At 38.3% G+C, this 18,381-nt stretch overlaps 1 protein-coding gene and 1 non-coding gene across 2 annotated transcripts; one reads left to right on the forward strand and one right to left on the reverse strand.

Moving 5' to 3' along the window:
- Positions 1–12,296: 12,296 nt before the first annotated feature.
- LOC108999131 lies at positions 12,297–12,948 on the reverse strand. Its single transcript, XM_018975925.1, has 2 exons — positions 12,794–12,948; positions 12,297–12,699 (listed from the first exon to the last, which is right to left on the reverse strand). Exons 1-2 carry the CDS (start codon positions 12,946–12,948, stop codon positions 12,297–12,299), a joined length of 558 nt encoding a protein of 185 aa, XP_018831470.1.
- Positions 12,949–13,676: 728 nt separating this feature from the next.
- On the forward strand, positions 13,677–13,783 carry LOC118347793. Its single transcript, XR_004800940.1, has one exon. It is a non-coding gene; the product is annotated as a small nucleolar RNA R71 (small nucleolar RNA).
- Positions 13,784–18,381: the final 4,598 nt, after the last annotated feature.

Genomic DNA, 18,381 nt, shown 5'->3' on the forward strand with positions numbered 1-18,381 from the left:
AATAAAGCCACAATATGGAGAAAATCTGATTCTCATTGATATGTTTTTTATACAAGAGCTACAACTATATATATATATTACAAAAAGCAGAAAATAGAAGTACTAAATCCTAACTTTTAATCTCCTATTTAGTTACAAGTAATCGATTACAGTTTTATGGACAACATGGTTTATGTAGTGCTTTACATGTTGATTTCCTGAGATTGCTTTGTGTGCAACCATGTATTTCACATATGATCCCTTACTTTTCTGTGACAATATCTTCTCCTTTTTGCTACTACTTTTGCTTCTCTTCTGATGCAGTGTGTTTATTTGAACTTTTGATGCTGCATGTATTTCTTGGTCATTGCAGAGTACTTCATCTCCGCTTTTGTTGCTGCATACATTTCTTTGTGTGTTGTAGATTTGTTGCTCAGTGTCCTCATGTCCTTCTTGCTTGCAATCATCCTGCTCTTTATGTTTTATTTCGTGAGACTTCCCCTCAAGATATATATGTAGGATTCCCATCTTGGGAAATAAAAATTGAAAGATAGAAGATCATAAAGCCTTAGTAAAAATGTCTGCCAATTGGAACTTTGAGGCAATGTTGAGGCAATGTGGACTTAAGTGATGACTCCAGCTAGGACCTTTTCTTGATCAAAATGGCAGTCCTGCTCTATGTGTTTAGTTCTTTCATGGAAGATAGGATTCCTTGTGATGTGGATGGCTGCTTGGTTATCACAGAACAGGAGAGCAGATTATTCATTATTGATGTTGAATTCTCTTAATAGACCAAGAAGCCACACAATTTCACAACTCGTGGCAGCAAAAACGCCCTATATTCTGCCTCAACTGAAGACCTAGAGAAAGTTACTTGTTTATTTGATTTCCAACTTATCAATGAGTCTCCAATGAACACACAAACTTGTGATAGAGCTCCCAGTCTCAGGACAAGCAGCCCAATCAGAGTTACTATATGCCTTTAAGTAAATATGATCTTAATGACAAGAAAATGTCCTGACCTATGGATCCTTTGAGATAGGTATGTATTATCACACCTATGCATGTGTCCTCAAAATTTTAGTTGGCAGATATTTTCACTAAGGCCTTACCAACTTATACATTTCAATTCTTACTATCCAAGATGGGAATTGTTAACATCTATGCCCTTCTTGAAGGGGAGTCTTACATAATACAATGTAACAAAGTGAAGTGCAATCTGGTTCTACACGAGGACAGCAGCCAAAGCATACCTGAAATACACTGCAACATTCAAGAGATGAATAAAGCTGATAAAGCATGCTGCAGTACATGGAAAGAAAAAGGCAACAACAGCAACAAAAAGGAGACAAGAGATGGCACAGAAAAGAAGAAACTCAACTAAGGAAATGCATGGTTACACACAAAGAAGTGTGAGGGACACGATGCATAAAGCTACCTCTACCATACTGTCGATAAAAGTTCTGAATTGATGTTTGTAATTGTGTACATAATCAAAAGTTAATTTTTCAGTAGCTTCCTTTTACTTTTCTGCCATTTGTACTGTATATATATGTATATATATATATGATCCTAGTGTAATCAAAAGGATCAAAATGAGAATCATTTTTTCTTCTCATCTTCACTTTCTGTTCTTAACAGTTTCTAACACAAGAGGAGCTCGGGAGTGAAAGTACCTAGAGGTGGTGCGGTGGCAACCGAGTCTAGGGTTGAGGATCTTCGATGTATGCATGAGATTGAGGGTTGTGTGAAATTCTGAGGTTAACGAGTCAACATATAGGTGATGAAAAGCCAAAAACAAACCCTAAGAGATAAGGGATGAAGAGACCTGCAAGCATGGGCTACAAGAGTGGTGCGAAGTGGGGGCTGGGGATGTGCAAGGTGGGAGGTTAAAAAACACTAACTGAACGTGGTGAGGGGCAATTGAAACCAACTAGGGTTTGAGAAAAAAATGTATAGATCCCCATAAACACGAGGCTGCATAATACATATATCTATATATATATATATATATATATATTTATATACATAAACATGGGTTCTAGAATTTTAATGGGAAAATGGAAAGGGGACTCTTGAGTCCGTTTGAAATAGATAATAAACATTTTTTAAAAAAACAAATCATAGGTTGGATCCTCGAAAATAATTTGGGCCCGTAATCTATAAAAAAAATAATACTCAAAAATTCAATTGGACTTTTCTTACGTCTAACCCAAAAATATTTAGAAAGCAGGCTTGGTGCTAAGCTCGGGTGTTACAAAGTCTTATGATCTATATTGTGGAGGATATCCATCTTTAATTGAGGGTTTTAGTGACGCTAACTGGAATTGTGTGGATGATGGATCTAAAACCACAAGTGGGTGGGTGTTCACCCTTGGTGGCACAACCATCTCATTGGGATCCTAGAAACATACTTCCATAACTCACTCAACTATGGAGTTTGAGTTAACGGCTTTAGGAGCTACTTGAAAAGAGGCCAAATGGTTGAGAAACCTTTTAATAGACTTGCCTATGTGGCCAAGTCCAATGCCTCTTATTTCCTTACATTGTGATAGTCAAGCCATGTTGTCAAGATTGTATAGAAAGTCATACAATGGGAAATCAAGACATATAAGTCTTCGACATACCACTGTGAGACATGTTAGAAGAAGACATAATCACAGTAGACTATATAAAGTCAAGTACAAACTTGGCAGATCCTCTAACAACGGGCCTAAATAATGATCTGATTCGTAAAAGATCGATTGAGATGTGTGCTAAACCTATGGAATAGATCACTAAAAGAAGGCAACCAAACCTAGATTTGGAATTCTAAATTCTAGGTTCAATGGGGAGAAAAAGTCTTAATAGCGATGGTAATAGCACTGAATTAGATCATCATATATAATTAGTGCTAGTGCTGCATGGAAAATTAAAGGTTAAGCATAACTCTTAGTGAGTTTGTGTAAAATGTGTTTTATGTAGGAGCACCTAGAAGAACTCTAGCTATGTGAGTGTAAAGCCAAGCTACTTTTGTCGGGGTTTGGTAAATCACCTATAACACTCATGAAGTTGGGATAACACGTATGACCTTTCATGCATGACTATAAGGAACAATAGAAATATGTGTTGATATGTATTGGTTTCCCAGTTTTATCACACCATATGATAGTTCAAAGACATCATGTCTACTATCATATTGATAAAACTTTGAGAGTCATACACTACATGGAAGTTCAAACCCAAAAGGTAATTACATTTAAGTTTCAACAAATAATTGTAATAGCAGCATTTTTTTTAAATAAATATATTATTTATTATTTGAAATAAGTGGGAGAATGTTGGACTATTTCAAATATTCCCTCCAATTTGACTTTGACTTCTTTTGAAATTTCCCACCAATGTGATTTCCCACCATTGGAAAGACAATCAAACTTTTAGTAGTTTATAAGTGAATGAGTTTCACAATACATAAATTGGAATATAAGGGTAGACACACAATAGTAATGTCACCCAGTGCGAAACATTGACCACACACACGTGCCCATGCTTCGCATGTGACACATAGACATCTTAGATGCACTTATTTGACAGTTATTATTAACTATCAATGATAATTACTTCACACATTTCTAATAGAAATTGTTTTATTGAAATTCAAATGAAAGATTACAATTGCTGCCATTAAATCTGTTCGTTCTAATATTAGTGTTCATAATTTGCAATCTGCACGCTATAGAAACAGTGTTGTGTCCTGAGTACATGCTTGCGAGATTCTCTTTTGTAGAAATCAATTCGTGAGTGGGAGGCAATATTTGTCTTAGAGACAGATTAACAATCGCCTCAGTGTTTTCTATTTTTAATCTCTGTTTGCTCTTAACTTTTAATAGTTTGAACAAATTTTCAATTCCTTTTAAGCTCAACATCTTTTAATAAAGCAAGTTTAGATTTGAAACCTGCATTAGGTGTCATGAGAATCATAAAAGATCACAATCGGAGCTTCTTATATATTTTCATGTTTGTTGGGAAAAACTATTTAAAGATGGAAGAGGGCCACCATCGAGGCATAAGTTCCCTCTAGTGACCCATATACGAGATGGCATGTGCTAACCAACACTAAGGATTGAACTCCCAAGAGCATGAGGCAAGATTGTACTCCAGGGCAAGAACACGACACAGAGGAATTGCGAGACAAGGTCTTAAGGAGACAAGTCTACTAAACAAGTTGGTGAGACAATGTCCTAGGGAGAGCGCCCTGCCCACCAAGGGATGGATAGCTTGTGAGAAGTAGGGGTTGATGCAACATATGATTGGACCAGATGACAAAAGTGTAATGTTAAAAGTATGGCCTGTGACATATGCTTACTAACCCGACAATATCATCGCTAAAATCTAACGCACATTTAGTATTAAATGCATTCAGTGAAATGAACCGCATTAAATGCATCATGAGACTACTTACTGCAAAAGATATGGTCCATGTGCAATAAAAATTTTCTAGTACGACATATAACTATCTACACTTCATACATCCTAAACCCTATTATCGTTTGTGACTTAAGCATCGAAGGAGATCATGGTGATATTCGGCTAGTTGGAAATTGTCTCAACAGTATTCAACCTTGTTGCAATTATCTAAACCTTTTTACTCCTTTTCATTTTAATAAATTCCCTTTGAAGGTTATTATAGTCTACTTGAAGGTTATTATCATCATCAAAGTTGTCCCAGAACAACTCACATGAAGGGTCAGGCCTATTAACACTATTGCTTCCTTTGATGTAGTAAAAACTAGAAGATTCTATTCTCATCTCATCGAATGAAGAATGTTCACTGAGTGTAGCATTATGGATTTTTATGTTTGGACATCAAAATCTAATGTATCTAAAACCCTTGTAGTTATGATGCATAAATGCTCATCGTAGAGAACCATTTCTCTTTTCAAAGTTCTAAAATCTTCTAATCCTCTATGTTCTTTTCACTCCTACCGAAGGTACCATTTGTCCTTCCTAAGAAGCCAAAAATCAAGAACCTAAAGTATTAAACTCAGAAATACTATCCTAAGTTAATCCTTTTTTATATTAATAGAGAGAGTTCAATGAAAAGATCATAAAATAGAGGTAAGGAATGGTGAACAGGTGTCTTATCAGGATTGCAACCAATTAAAGATTCAATTTAATTATCAAATCAATAATTATAGATACCAAAATGAAAATCTTGGAAAGCATCAAACAATTAAATTAGAGATTGAAAGTGGTGGTCTATGTATGATAGGAGAAAATTGAATGGCTTGGAAGTACATAGTAACAATTAAAGTTTTCTCTTGTAAAAATCACATTGGGATTTTAAAAGGAAAATTCTATACGCAATCCTATATTTTGACACAACATTACACATGTTAGCGCCTAAAAATAGCACAACAATCCATAATGGGAGAAATATCCTTTCTCTGCCCCGCTGAGATTGTTCTGGGCCTGGGCCTAGAGTATTGTGTGGAGCCCCTGACAGTGGTCTAGTAGGGTTGTATGGTGTCTGGCGCACATCCATGACAGTGAATAGTAAATAAATACAGGAAAAATAAAGAGAAGGAGACACAAATTTACGTGGTTCGGTATTGGGCCTACGTCCACGAGGGTTTAGGGAGGGTTGAATACACTATAATAAGCTTTTTTTTTTAATAGTCTTTCATGGTCTCTCATCCTCATTGTACAATAGATCTCAAAGTCCTGTCTTATGGAGGAGATATCGTCGTTGGAACTCCTTTCTTGAGGTTGAAGAAGCCTTATAGGATAAGCTTGGCCAAAAGTCCCTGGAGTCGTATGCGCCATTGCCTTTTATCTCCTGCCCCATTCGCTATGTTTCACTTTACTTTATGTCACATCACCCCTCATTTATGTCCACTCCCCTCTTTTCCTCCAAACACCCTTCTTAGCCTTTTGTCTCCTCCTTTCCTTACTCTTTCTTCTCTCATGATGAGTTCTCCCCCTGTTGGGTTGGGCCTAAGAAATACTATGGGCCAGTTATAATTTATCCCTTACAGTTTCTCGCTATTCTTAAGTGTAATTTGCTCCAAAAAGAAAACCTTGAGAATCTTCAAAGATAAAATATGAAATCTAAATAATCCATCCAATCCAATGCTTCGAGTGCGAGTGTGGGCTCGACTTGACGAGATAAGTGAGAGATAGGCTCGATCGCGTAGGGTGTGAGCATGAGGCTCAATTATGGCGGGATATGTATTCCAACATGTAAGGTGCGAAAACGTAGCTCGGCTCTAGTAGGAGATATACTCGACCATGTAAGATACGGGCATGTAGCTAAACTATGGAGAGAGATGTACTCAATCGAGTAAGATGCGAGCGTGCAGCTCAGCTATGGAGGGAGATGTACTCTATCGCGTAAGATGTGAGCGTGTAGCTCTGCTATGGCATGTACTCGACCGCGTACAATACGAGTGTGTAGCTCGACTATGGCAGGAGCAGGAGATATTCTCTACCGTGTAAGGTGTCAAGTTCAAGTAGTCGGGTGACCTGCCTGCCTGTTGGGCACCAAAGGGGCCGAGCAGTCCCTGGCCTTTTTCGTTTGTTAACCTGTTGTCGAAAATAACCAAAGAAAGGCAGTCATGGCTCAATTGTAAATACTTAGCATTTCCTGGAGGAGATGCTTTCTCAAGAGTAATGTCGGGCAGCCAAAAGTCTAGACCCACACTTCGTCGTGAGGCAGGCCAAGCCGCCTTAAGGCTGACCGGTCGGTTGACCCTCAATGGGAAGGTAAGTAGGAGATATTTGACCAAGCTACAAAAGTCAAATTGGTCAATGTAAATATTCTATAATCACAAGTGTGAAATTCAAAAACCTAATCCGTTGTCCAAGAGTGTGGGGAAAATTAGAGGTTTGGCGTCTCCTGGAGATGTGATCCCTGGAGTAACGTCTCACAACTGAAAGACTGAACCCGTACTTCACCGTGAGGTAGGCAGGGTGGCCTTAAGGCTGGACCCGCCTGTTGACCCTGAACGGGAAAGTAAACAATCTCCAATCACTTGTATGGAGTTTGCAAACCTGAGCTATCTTGCTAGGGTCGTGAAGGTTTGAGGCATTACTCGTTTGGCGTTCTGTTGCTGGAGATGGTGTGTGGCGAGGGTCTGAGGCGTTTATTTGTTTAGCATTTCATTGTAGGAGATGGCGTGTGGTTAGATGAATGTTGTCTGATAGGCCCATAGCGCATCATCTAACCTTCTCGCCCAGTCTTTCCGAGAGATACTCACGGTCTTCTCCAGTATGCACTTTAGCTTCCGATTAGACACCTTGACCTGGGAGCTCATTTGAGGATGGTAGGGTGTCACCACGTGATGGGTAACTCCATACTTACTCAGTAGCGTTTCAAATTGGTGATTGCAAAAATGTTTCCTGCCATCACTGATTATGGCCCTTGGAGTGCCAAATCAGGAAAAGATGTTTTTCCGCAAGAAATTTACTACGACCCTTGCATAATTAGTCAGTAGGGCGATCGCTTCCACCCATTTGGAGACATAATCTATAGCCAACAAAATAAATTTATTAGAATATGAGGATAGAAAATGGCCCATGAAATCTATACCCCAAACATCAAATAATTCAATCACTAAAATATTGTTTAAAGGCATCTCATGTTTCCTAGAAGTGTGGCTAACCCTTTGACAATGATCACATAAATTAACAAGATTAAAAGAGTCTTTAAAAATAGTTGGCCAATAGAAGCCGCATTGTAAAACTTTCGCTTCTGTTTTTGCTCCTCCAAAGTGGCCACCTACTTCCAATGAGTGGCAGTGTTTGAGTATGCTCTTCATCTCCTCCTTAGGTACATATCTCCGGATTATCTGGTCTGCACAATGCTTGTATAGAAAAGGTTCCTCCAAAAAAATAATGCTTCAAGTCGGAGAAGAACTTCTTCTTTTATTGATATGTCATCTCGGCCGGTAGAATTTTGGACACCAAATAATTTACCATGTCGGCATACCATGGAACAACTTGTATAACCATTAATTGCTCATCCGAGAGAGTCTCATTAATCGGGAATTTCTCTTCACCAGCCACCTTTATAAGCTCAAGGCGAGATAAGTGGTTGGCCACTACATTCTCGATACATTTCTTATCTTTTATTTCCAAGTTGAACTCTTGTAATAGTAAAATCCATCTTAATAGTCTTGGTTTGGCATCACTCTTTAACAGCAAGTATTTCAGAGCTGAGTGATCGGTGTAGATGACACCTTTAAACCTATCAAATAAGAACGAAATTTGTCAAAGGCGAACACAACAGTTAGCAATTCTTTTTCAGTAGTAGCATAATTAAGTTGAGCTTCTATTAAGGTCTGACTTGCATAATAAATAATAGAGTAATTCTACATACAACCGTGAATTGCGTAACCGCCGCGTAATCGCTTTGAAAAAAATGAATAAAACATGGGATCCACATGAAAAAAATTAATTTTTTAATAGTGGACCCCACTCTTTTTCAAAGCGATTACGCGGCGGTTACGTACTTCACGGTTGTATGTATAATTACTCTAAATAATATGAAAAATTTTATCTTTTCTCTGCTCCAACACAACCCTTATAACATAATCGCTAACATCACACATTAATTCAAAAGGTAAATTCCAATCCGGTGATACAATGATAAGTACTTAAATTAATTTCTTTTTCAATATTTCAAAAGCACGCAAGCATTTATCATAAAACTCAAATTGAATATCTTGAATAAATAGAGTGCAAAGAGGTTTAGTAATTTGGGAAAAATCCTTGATAAATCGACGATAGAACCCAGCATGACCCAAGAAGCTTCTCATGCCCTTCACATTGGTAGGTGGTGGGAGTTTGTCAATGACGTCTATCTTTGCTCGGTCAACCTCAATTCCCTTTAAGGAAATGCAGTGGCCGAGCAGTATTCCCTCCTCGACCATGAAATGACATTTTTCTTAATTTAAGACAAGATTTGTCTCCTTACATCTTTGTAAAACTAAAAATAAATTAGATAAACAATTATCAAAAGAGTGACCAAAAACCAAGAAGTCATCCATAAAGACTTCTAAAGAGTTTTCCACCATATATGAGAAGATGGACATCATGTATCTTTGGAAAGAGGCTGGTGCATTGCAAAGACTAAAAGGTATGTGCCTATATGCAAATGTGCCATAAGGATAGGTGAAATTGATCTTCTTTCGATCCTTAGGTGCAATGGCTATTTGATTGTAACCTAAATACCCATCTAGAAAATAGTAGTAAGCGTGATCGGCAAGTTTTTCAAGCATTTGATCAATGAAAGGTAAGGAAAAATAGTCTTTTCGAGTTGCATCATTCAGTCGTCGATAGTCTATGCATACTCACCATCCTGTGACCGTCCTCATAGGTATGAGTTCATTATTGTAATTTTTTACCACAGTTATCCCTCATTTCTTTGGGACGACTTGCACTGGACTTACCCATACACTATCTGAGATTGAATAAATGATCCAGGCATCTAAAAGGTTTAATACTTCTTTATGCATAACTTCTTGCATTGATGGGTTCAGTCTCCTCTGGTGTTGGATGATCAGCTTAAAATTATCCTCCATTAAAATCTTGTGCATGTAAATTGAAGGACTAATTCATTTAATGTCTGAGATAGTCCAACCCAAGGCCATTCTATGTTCCTTCAAGACTCTCAACAACTTCTCTTCCTTACTTGGAGATGTCGGGCAAGATGAGTTTAGCTCTTCCACTTTCAGTTTTATTGAAGGAGGAAAGGATGGTGTAGCTTCCAAATATCTCTCACACTCCCTAACCTCTTCATCTTCAGATTTAATAGATGTAGAGTGAGTAAGACATACCTCAAGTAGTAGCGTTTGAAATTTAGCTCCATAAGTCTCGTCTGTGGCACCCCCAATCCCCCTTATATAAAAACACGGGGATCGAGACGCCAAGATGGTGACAACATGGTCACGCATCCCAACGAAGTGCCAGTGTGTGTACATGCAACGGTGTACAAAAGAAATAACGCAGTAGATTAGTCAGCTAAGTACCAGAATTTAAATACAACCTAAACATCAGTAAGGTTTAAAAGTAGTTATACAGTCATCCAAAATTAAAATACAATACAGTAAATTCAAATAACCAAGCAAGTGATCCCAGATCACTCCTCGGGCGGAGCCGTCTCCTCAGGCTCGCCCTCATCCTCCTCATCTGCATCAAAATCTGCGTTACCACAAAATGGTACCGCAGGTAAGTATAACCCAAAATAACCACGTAATAAAAATGCATTAAATGCAGCTAACATACATGCATATGAAGAAATATGCATTTCTCTGAAAACATCATTTTCCCCGAAAATGATTATTTCCAACACACGCCAAAATCCCATTTGGCCCAAAATATTCGTAAAACATTTTCCCAGAAAATGATTTACACAAAACTCAACCATTTATCAGACACTGTAGGCGGGACTCACAGGCGGGACTATACCACCATCCCTGTTTACCTCCATCCCTACCGCGTGCACCGTAGGCGGGAATCACAGGCGGGACACAACCACCATCCCTGCTTACCACCATCCCTACTGCGTGCACCGTAGGCGGGAATCACAGGCGGGACTCTACTACCGTCCCTGCTCACCACCATCCCTACAGTTCATTTCTACACAATGGGTATATATCAGAGCACTGCAGGCGGGACTCTACCACCATCCCTGCTTACCACCATCCCTACTGCATGCACCGTAGGCGGGAATCACAGGCGGGACACAACCACCATCCCTGTTTACCATCATCCCTACTGCATGCATCGTAGGCGGGAATCGCAGGCGGGACTCTACCACCGTCCCTGCTTACCACCATCCCTACAGTCGCTTTCCCTTTTTCTCAAACCAGTCAATCCAAACATTTCGAGCATATTCAAATCATTCCTCACACATAAAATCACAATTTTTCAAATCACACATGAGCATGAATGCAATACACGAAAACCCAATTTTCTTTACAAACATGATCATGCATGAAATAATGATATGTACGTGCACCAACACTGATCCATAACCAACAACAACCAATAACCAATTCAATCAAACCAACCAAACAACTCCAATCACAAAACCATCCGACCCCCGAACTCCTCGGACTCAGTCCGGCATGTTAAACAAATACAGTGAAATGAGTTAGTGCAAAAATACATTTAAATTACGAAAGTTCTTTGGAGAAATACTTATAGTGCTATATAGCAATTTCCGAAGGATTACGAAGCTACAAGAAGTGACGTCTGAGCAACGCAACAGTGTAAAATACACTGTGGCCGTGGGTCACAAATACCAACTTTCAAACAGAGGCAAACGAAGACCCAAGATTGATAGGATAGGGCCTAGGGAAGTCGGTGAAGCTAGTGGTGGTGGTATTGGCCGTGGGTGGCGGCGCAATGGGTGTTTTAAGGCCAAAAATACCCAAAACGAAAATGGAGTTGGATGTGCTTCACCGGTGACGGATCGGAGGTGGGGTTGGGTCTAATGGGTTGCTAAGAGGTCGAGGATGGAATGGTGAAGAGATGGTGGCCGGTGGTGGCACGATGGTGACGCGCGAGCACAAAGAACGCCGCGGCTTGGAGAGGCTCGTGGTGGCTAACGGCAGCACGGCTGGGGCTGAAAATGGAGGGAAGTGTTCGTCGGCAGCTGGGGAGGCTGGGGGGCCGGGCGGTGTCGACCACCGCCGGCGCACGGCGGCAGGTTGGGCGGTTGAAGGAAAGGACAGAGAGAAGGAGAGAGAGTGGACGTGCGCGGGAACCAGGAAGAAGAAGAAGAAAAAAAAAAGAAAAGAAAAGAAGAAAAAGAAAAAGAAAGAAAAGAAAAAAGGAAAAAGAAAAAATTTAGGGAAAGAAATGAGGTCCAATCCTCATATCTTGAGTCACAAAAATGATCTAAAGGAAACGATTTTAAAATAGCAAGTGAAATAAAATAATTCAAACGTAGTGATTAAAATGAAAATAAATTATTAAACCCAGTAATAAGTTAAATTAATTCGAGAAGAAATTTAAACACATAAAAATAATTAATTTAGAGAAAGCACTTTAAAAAAAAAATAATTTTTGTAAACTAAAAATCATACAAATAACCCAATTAAAAATCCAATAATTTTAAAATAAAATAATAAATTTTGAATCGATAAAATAATTCTTTCATTAAAAATACACTAAAATATGGGGTGTTACATCGTCGGCCATGACCACTTCTCGATCGCTTATTTGAAAACAAGAATGTACCTCATAATGGAATTTCATAAATTTAAATACGTCAAAAGTGACCTGCTCCTCACTGACCCTCAAAATGAGTTTTCCTTGTTGGACATCAATTAAGGTTCTCCCCGTCCTAGTATCAAAGGGATCTCCTCGTCCTCCCCCATATCAAGCACAATAAAGTTGGTCGGGAAGATGAACTTATCAACTTTCACAAGTATATCCTGAATTAATCCTCTTGGGTATTCAATAGATTTGTCCGCCAATTGTAGAGAGATAGTTGTTGGCTTTGCTTCTCCAAGACCCAGTTTCTTGAAAACCGAAAGAGGCATTAGATTAATACTCGCCCCTAAGTTGCGTAAAGCTTTATCAATATAGGAATTTCCAATCGTGTAAGGGATCGTGAAACTCCTTGGATTTTTCAACTTAGGCGGCAACTTCTTTTGTAAAATTGCACTGCTATCCTTGGTTAGCATTACCATCTCATGATCCTCCAGCTTTCGCTTGTTTGATAATATCCTTAAAAAAATTTGCATATTTAAGCATTTGCTCTAAAGCTTCAATGAGAGGAATATTAATATGTAGTTGCTTAATTTATTTTTTTAATCTTTGCGGAAAAGGAATTGGTGGGTCATATATTGAAGGAGAATAAGTTTCAGATGTAAACTCCCTGGATTTCTTGGGTTTTGAAGCTACTTTATTCTCCTTAGCCCTCTTAGCTTGCTGGTCGGCCGCTTCCTGCTTGGCTTCTTTCGTCTTAGATTCCATGTTCTTGGCATCTTCCACATCTCGCTTGGGATTTACTATTTGTGGCTAGTCATATGTCCGCTCACTTCTCAACGTTATAGCTTTGACATGTTCCTTTGGATTGGTCATAGTGTTGCTCGGTAAAGTCACTATTGTCCTCTCGGTAAGCATGTTTGAGAGCTAATTGATATGAGTTTATGAATAGAAGCTGAATTGTTTTGGATCGCCATATCAGTCTTTTGCATGTACTGCTTAAGTGTTGGTTTCTTCTCTTACTGTGGAAACTGTTGAGGTGGTCTACCTTGCACTTGAGTATTGCTCCATGAAAAGTTAGAATGATTTCTCCAACCGGGATTGAACGTGTTTGAATAAGGATTATTTTGATGTTGGAAGTTGGACACGTAATGGGCCTATTCATAACTCGGTTGGGCGAAAGGGCTCCCCACTTGGCAATCTACACTTGAATGATTTCCTCCTCAACGATTACAAACAACATTACTTTGAATAGTATTAACATTCATCTTACCTAGTTGTTGTGATAGATTTGTCATCTATGCCGCCAATGTGGTAATAGAATCAAGTTCAAAAACTCCAACTATCTTTGTCGGCATTGCTCTCTTGGCAGACCATTGATAGTTATTGGATGTCAATTCTTCCAGAAGTTCATATGTAGCTTCATGGGTCTTACTTATTAATGCTTTGTAGGTCCCAAACCATCGTAGAATGTTTGTACTTGAAGCTAGGTTGGGAGGTCATGATGTGGACACTTACTCAATAAATCCTTGTATCTCTCCCATGCCTCATATAATGATTCACCCTCGGCTTGGGTGAAGGTAGTAATATCATTCCTTAACTTCGTTGTCTTAGCAGGAGGGAAATATTTTGCTAAAAATTTGTGTGACAACTCTTCTCAGGTGGTTATGATGCCAGACAGCAAAGAGTTCAACCAAGACTTTGCTTTTTCCCTAAGTAAGAAAGGAAAAAGTCTCAATCGAGTTGCATAATCAGTCACTCTATTGTGTTTAAAAGTATCACAAATTTCTAGAAAATTTACAATATGGACATTAGGATCTTCTTGTGACAGCCCTCCAAACTGGACGATTTGTTAAATCATTTCAATGATAGCTGGCTTGATCTCGAAGTTATTGGCTTGTATGGCTGGTCACCTTTTACTACATGTAGCCCCATTGACCGAGGGCATAGCATAGTCTCTTAACGCCTTGTGCTCCTGGTCGACTATATTAATTTTTGATGCGGCGACCTCTTTCTTTTTCTCTTTATTAATCTGACGTAAAGTTCTTTCAATCTTAGGATTAAAGAGTGTATGCTCTAATGATTTAGATCGGGGCATGCACTTCTAATTTCTGAAAAGAAAATATCAAAACTGAGGTCTATTTAAACAGTAAATAAAATCAAAATACAAATTAGTAACAATCTAGCTAGTATCAATATCAATAACAAATAATTAATCACTGGTAACGATGTCAAAAACTTGTTGTGTTAGGAATATCTGCAAGTGCACATAATCGTAACAAGTAGTAAATTTTTTTAAAGAAAATGGATGTCGAACCCATGGAGATTAATTATGCTATCGAGTAATGAAATTTACTAAATTAATTACTATTTAGAAAACCAAAATTTAGAGAATAGATTATCTAAATTAAACTGTAGAAAAGAGCATTAAAATTAAGATTTTAAAGATAATAAGAATAAATCTAGAGCGTTTGATTTCACCTAGCGAATCACACACAATTTATTCTTTCTTGTCATAGAATTCCAATTATCCCCCATTGATGATAAAAATTCCTTAACTATTCAATATTTTCTCTCAAGCAATACTAAGAATATCTACAATTAATAACTTCATATTTCTATGTGAATTTAACTAATTGGAAACTCATTAAGTTCTTTGGATTTTTCTTGAAAGTCACACTAATCACTGTAAACTATCTCTACTTTCTCTCAACTAATGATGCTTAATCCTAGAGCTCTAATAAAAAATCACCTCTCGGTCTCATTGCAATCCAATAGATCAAGCAATAGTTGGTTAGAAAATTGCAAGCAATAAGAACAAGGAATAAACACTCAATCATGAAAATATTGAAAATAAAATAACTTGGAATATAAATTGTGTGATTAATGCTAGACTACATCAAAACTCTAGAAAATAAAATTAGTTCATAATAAAACTAAAAAGAATAACAATGGTGTTCTTCGTTAGAATCGGTTGATGAAACATGTGGTCCTCGCCTCTACCTTCCAGATCCGCCTCCTTGAAATAATTCAGACTAAAAACTCAGACTCTCTTCTAACTCTAAAAACAAAAACACTAAGTCTCACTAAAACTCTCACCCCTATTCATCCCAAAAGTTGAGATTAAATAGATGTCAAAATCAAAATCTGTAAACAAGATAAATGTGGCTACAATTTAGCCTAAAAATCTGGAAAATAGTTTCTAAAGATAAATGTTATCATAAAAGAAAAATATCCCAAAAATAACAGAATTATCTAAAATGGAAGATTCAGTGATAATCGGCTTGGTTCTCGGAATTTGGGAGGATTTGGTAGTCAACAGATTAATTACGGAACATGGAAGAGTCCCGTTGGGTAGATGTAGTGTGTGTTGAATATAAATGGTCTCCTTGTCCAATGGCCAAGATGTTTCCCACGATGCCATTTAGGTTAGCCTTTTAAGTTAGTCGTTTAGACTAGTCGCCCAATCTAACCGCACAAAAACATGTTGCCAAGTCTTCTCGCCAATTCCGGCCGCCATTGGGTCTCCTCGCCTACCGAGAGGAACGACTATTCTCATCTTTGAGTGAGATAAAACTCTTTGCTATCCGCGGAACAAGGCTCTTTGCCCAAATCTTCTCGGCTCTGTTTAGATATCGTCACCTCTCTTCGGTTTGGATCTTTAGTCTCTTCTTTTGTACCAAAATCCTCTCCTTCAAATCCATGAAAATAAAAAAATATAAAATAAAATAAATAAATTTAAGGAAAACTGACACTTTTCATAAATAAAAGAGTAATAAAATCAAATAAAAATCACACTTATTAGTGGTGTCCGAGACTAGTGTTCAAACGATGCCGGTGACCCGTGGGGTGGGTTGCCGGCTGGTCCTTGTGGCTTGTGGTTTGATTCTGCAAGCGCATCATGAGCCTTGGTGCTTGGCTGTGGGCCACCATCAACTCACCGTGGTGGTCAACAACCATCACCGAGCTGACAGACTACACCGACAGGCCAGATGGTGGTCATCGGTGTCCCTGTAGGCCCCCGTATCTAGTGGGCGAGGGATGCCCAGGGTGCACGGGGTGTGCCCCTACTCCCCATGCATGGCACTATTCATGCCGTGGATGGGACAAGTATCCCATGCCCTGTGCACATGTGCACTATGCAATGTGCACTTGTGTGCGTGTGTATTATTTCATAAAAATAAAAGTGGAAAGGCTGAAGATAGTTATCCAGAAGATTTTCATTTGCTCCTTAGGTGATTATTTAACGCGCTAGGAAATCGTCCTTCTTCAGCTTCCACAGTAAAAATAATCTCAATCCCACAGATAACGCCATCTATTAACGGCTAAAAATAGCACAATAATCCGGAAGGGGAGAAAAATCCATTTTTGGCCTCGTTGAGGTTGTTTTGGGCATGGGCCTAGATCGGTATTGTGTGGAGCCCCCAACATTGGTCCGTTGTGACTGTACGGTATCCGCGCACATTCATGACTGTGAACAATAAATAAATGCAGGGGAGACACATAGATTTACGTGGATCATTACTGGGTTTACGTCCACGCGGGTTCGAGGAGGGGAGAATCCATTATAATAATTTTTTTTTGCAGTCTCTCACGGTCTCTCATCCTCACTATATAATAGATCTTGAAGGTCTGTCTTATAGAGGAGATATCGTCACTGGAACTCCTTTCTTGAGGCTGAAGAAGCCTTCTAGGAGAAGCTTAGCCAAAAGTCTCTGAAGTCGCATGTGCCCTTGCCTTTTATCTCATGCCCCTTTGCTTTGTGTCACTTCCCTTTGCTTTTTGTCACATCACCCCTTTCTTATGTCCACTCCACCCTTTTCCTCCTGATACTCTGACACCCTTCTCACCTTTCTGTCTCCTCCTTCCCTCTCTCTTTCTTCACTCATGATTAGTTCTCCCTCTATTGGGCTGGACCTAGGAAATACTATGGGCCCGTTATATTTCATCCCTTACAACACACTTGTGATGTGGAGAATGTAGCTATGGTGGCCCCCCGGCTCAGCTTCTCATCTTGGCGGAAAGCCACGACACCAAGATGTGTGATGCACGAGTTAATATATAAATAATACATATTTTTATAACTTATGTATATTAGTATCAGAATCAAAGGTGTATGTCAGAGGCGGATGTCGGTGCATAGTCGAAAGTCGGAGGTGGGAGTTGGAAGTCAAAGTTGGAGTAGGCCAGAAAATAGCTCTGACTCCGATTCCAAAAGTAAGAACTAGAGCCTACATATATTCATTGGGAATTGTCAAATAACTCTTTAATATGAATGTGTAGATTTGCAAATACACATGCATGCAATTAGACATGATATAGCTTTGAGTAACACAGCATTATGAATCCTCGCAGTAGAAAGAAAGGCGATATAAAAAATTGAAAAACAAAGCCAATGACCGCAAATTAAGAGAATTTGCACGAGACTCTTCGTTAACACAGAAATAAGCCCACATTGAGACTCTCTTGTCGGTACGCCACAAAATGAAGTCGTCTCTAATTGCAAAGTCATGGAAGCATTATTGGACGTGCCTACCATTCATCAATCGGAAAATATCCCACAAGTTCCTTGTACGAACTTGAAAGTTGTAATTAAGAGATATAAACATATGAAGTGAATTATACAACATTTATTGAGAATTTAATATAATGAAAAAATTTAAACGGGAATCAACAAATATTGTAGGCCGACTCACTTCGCATATTTATCTTTCTCCTATTTTAAGTCCCCATCAAGTTTAGATAATAATCCAAGGCTAGGGATATATCCTTCCCAGTAGGGATAAAGCCAAAATTTGGAGGGGTCGAATACTTTTAGGTCTAGAATAAATAGTTTAATTGAAAATTTTTAAGAACACTTTTAACAAATTTATAAAAAACCGAGTAAAATATTAGAATAAAAAAAATAAATTCAAAACTTGCATTATTTTATGAATACGGGTAATTTTACATCTAAGCTTTTCATATGTTGCAATTAAGAAAATATGTTGGACCATAGTTTATGTAAACCATAAACTAAGGCCTTGATTGGAGAATGAGATGTGATGAGAAATATGTAAATAGTAGTGAAATAGTTTGAATTAAGATATTTTATTGGGTTTTAGGAAATGAAAGAGAAAATATTGAATAAAAATATTATAAAGTTAAAATATTATTAGAATATAATTTTTATTTTAAAATTTGTAAGTTTAATTGTTTTTT

The sequence above is a fragment of the Juglans regia genome, chromosome 2 (genome assembly GCF_001411555.2).
Source record: "Juglans regia cultivar Chandler chromosome 2, Walnut 2.0, whole genome shotgun sequence".
Classification (NCBI taxonomy): Eukaryota; Viridiplantae; Streptophyta; class Magnoliopsida; order Fagales; family Juglandaceae; genus Juglans; species Juglans regia.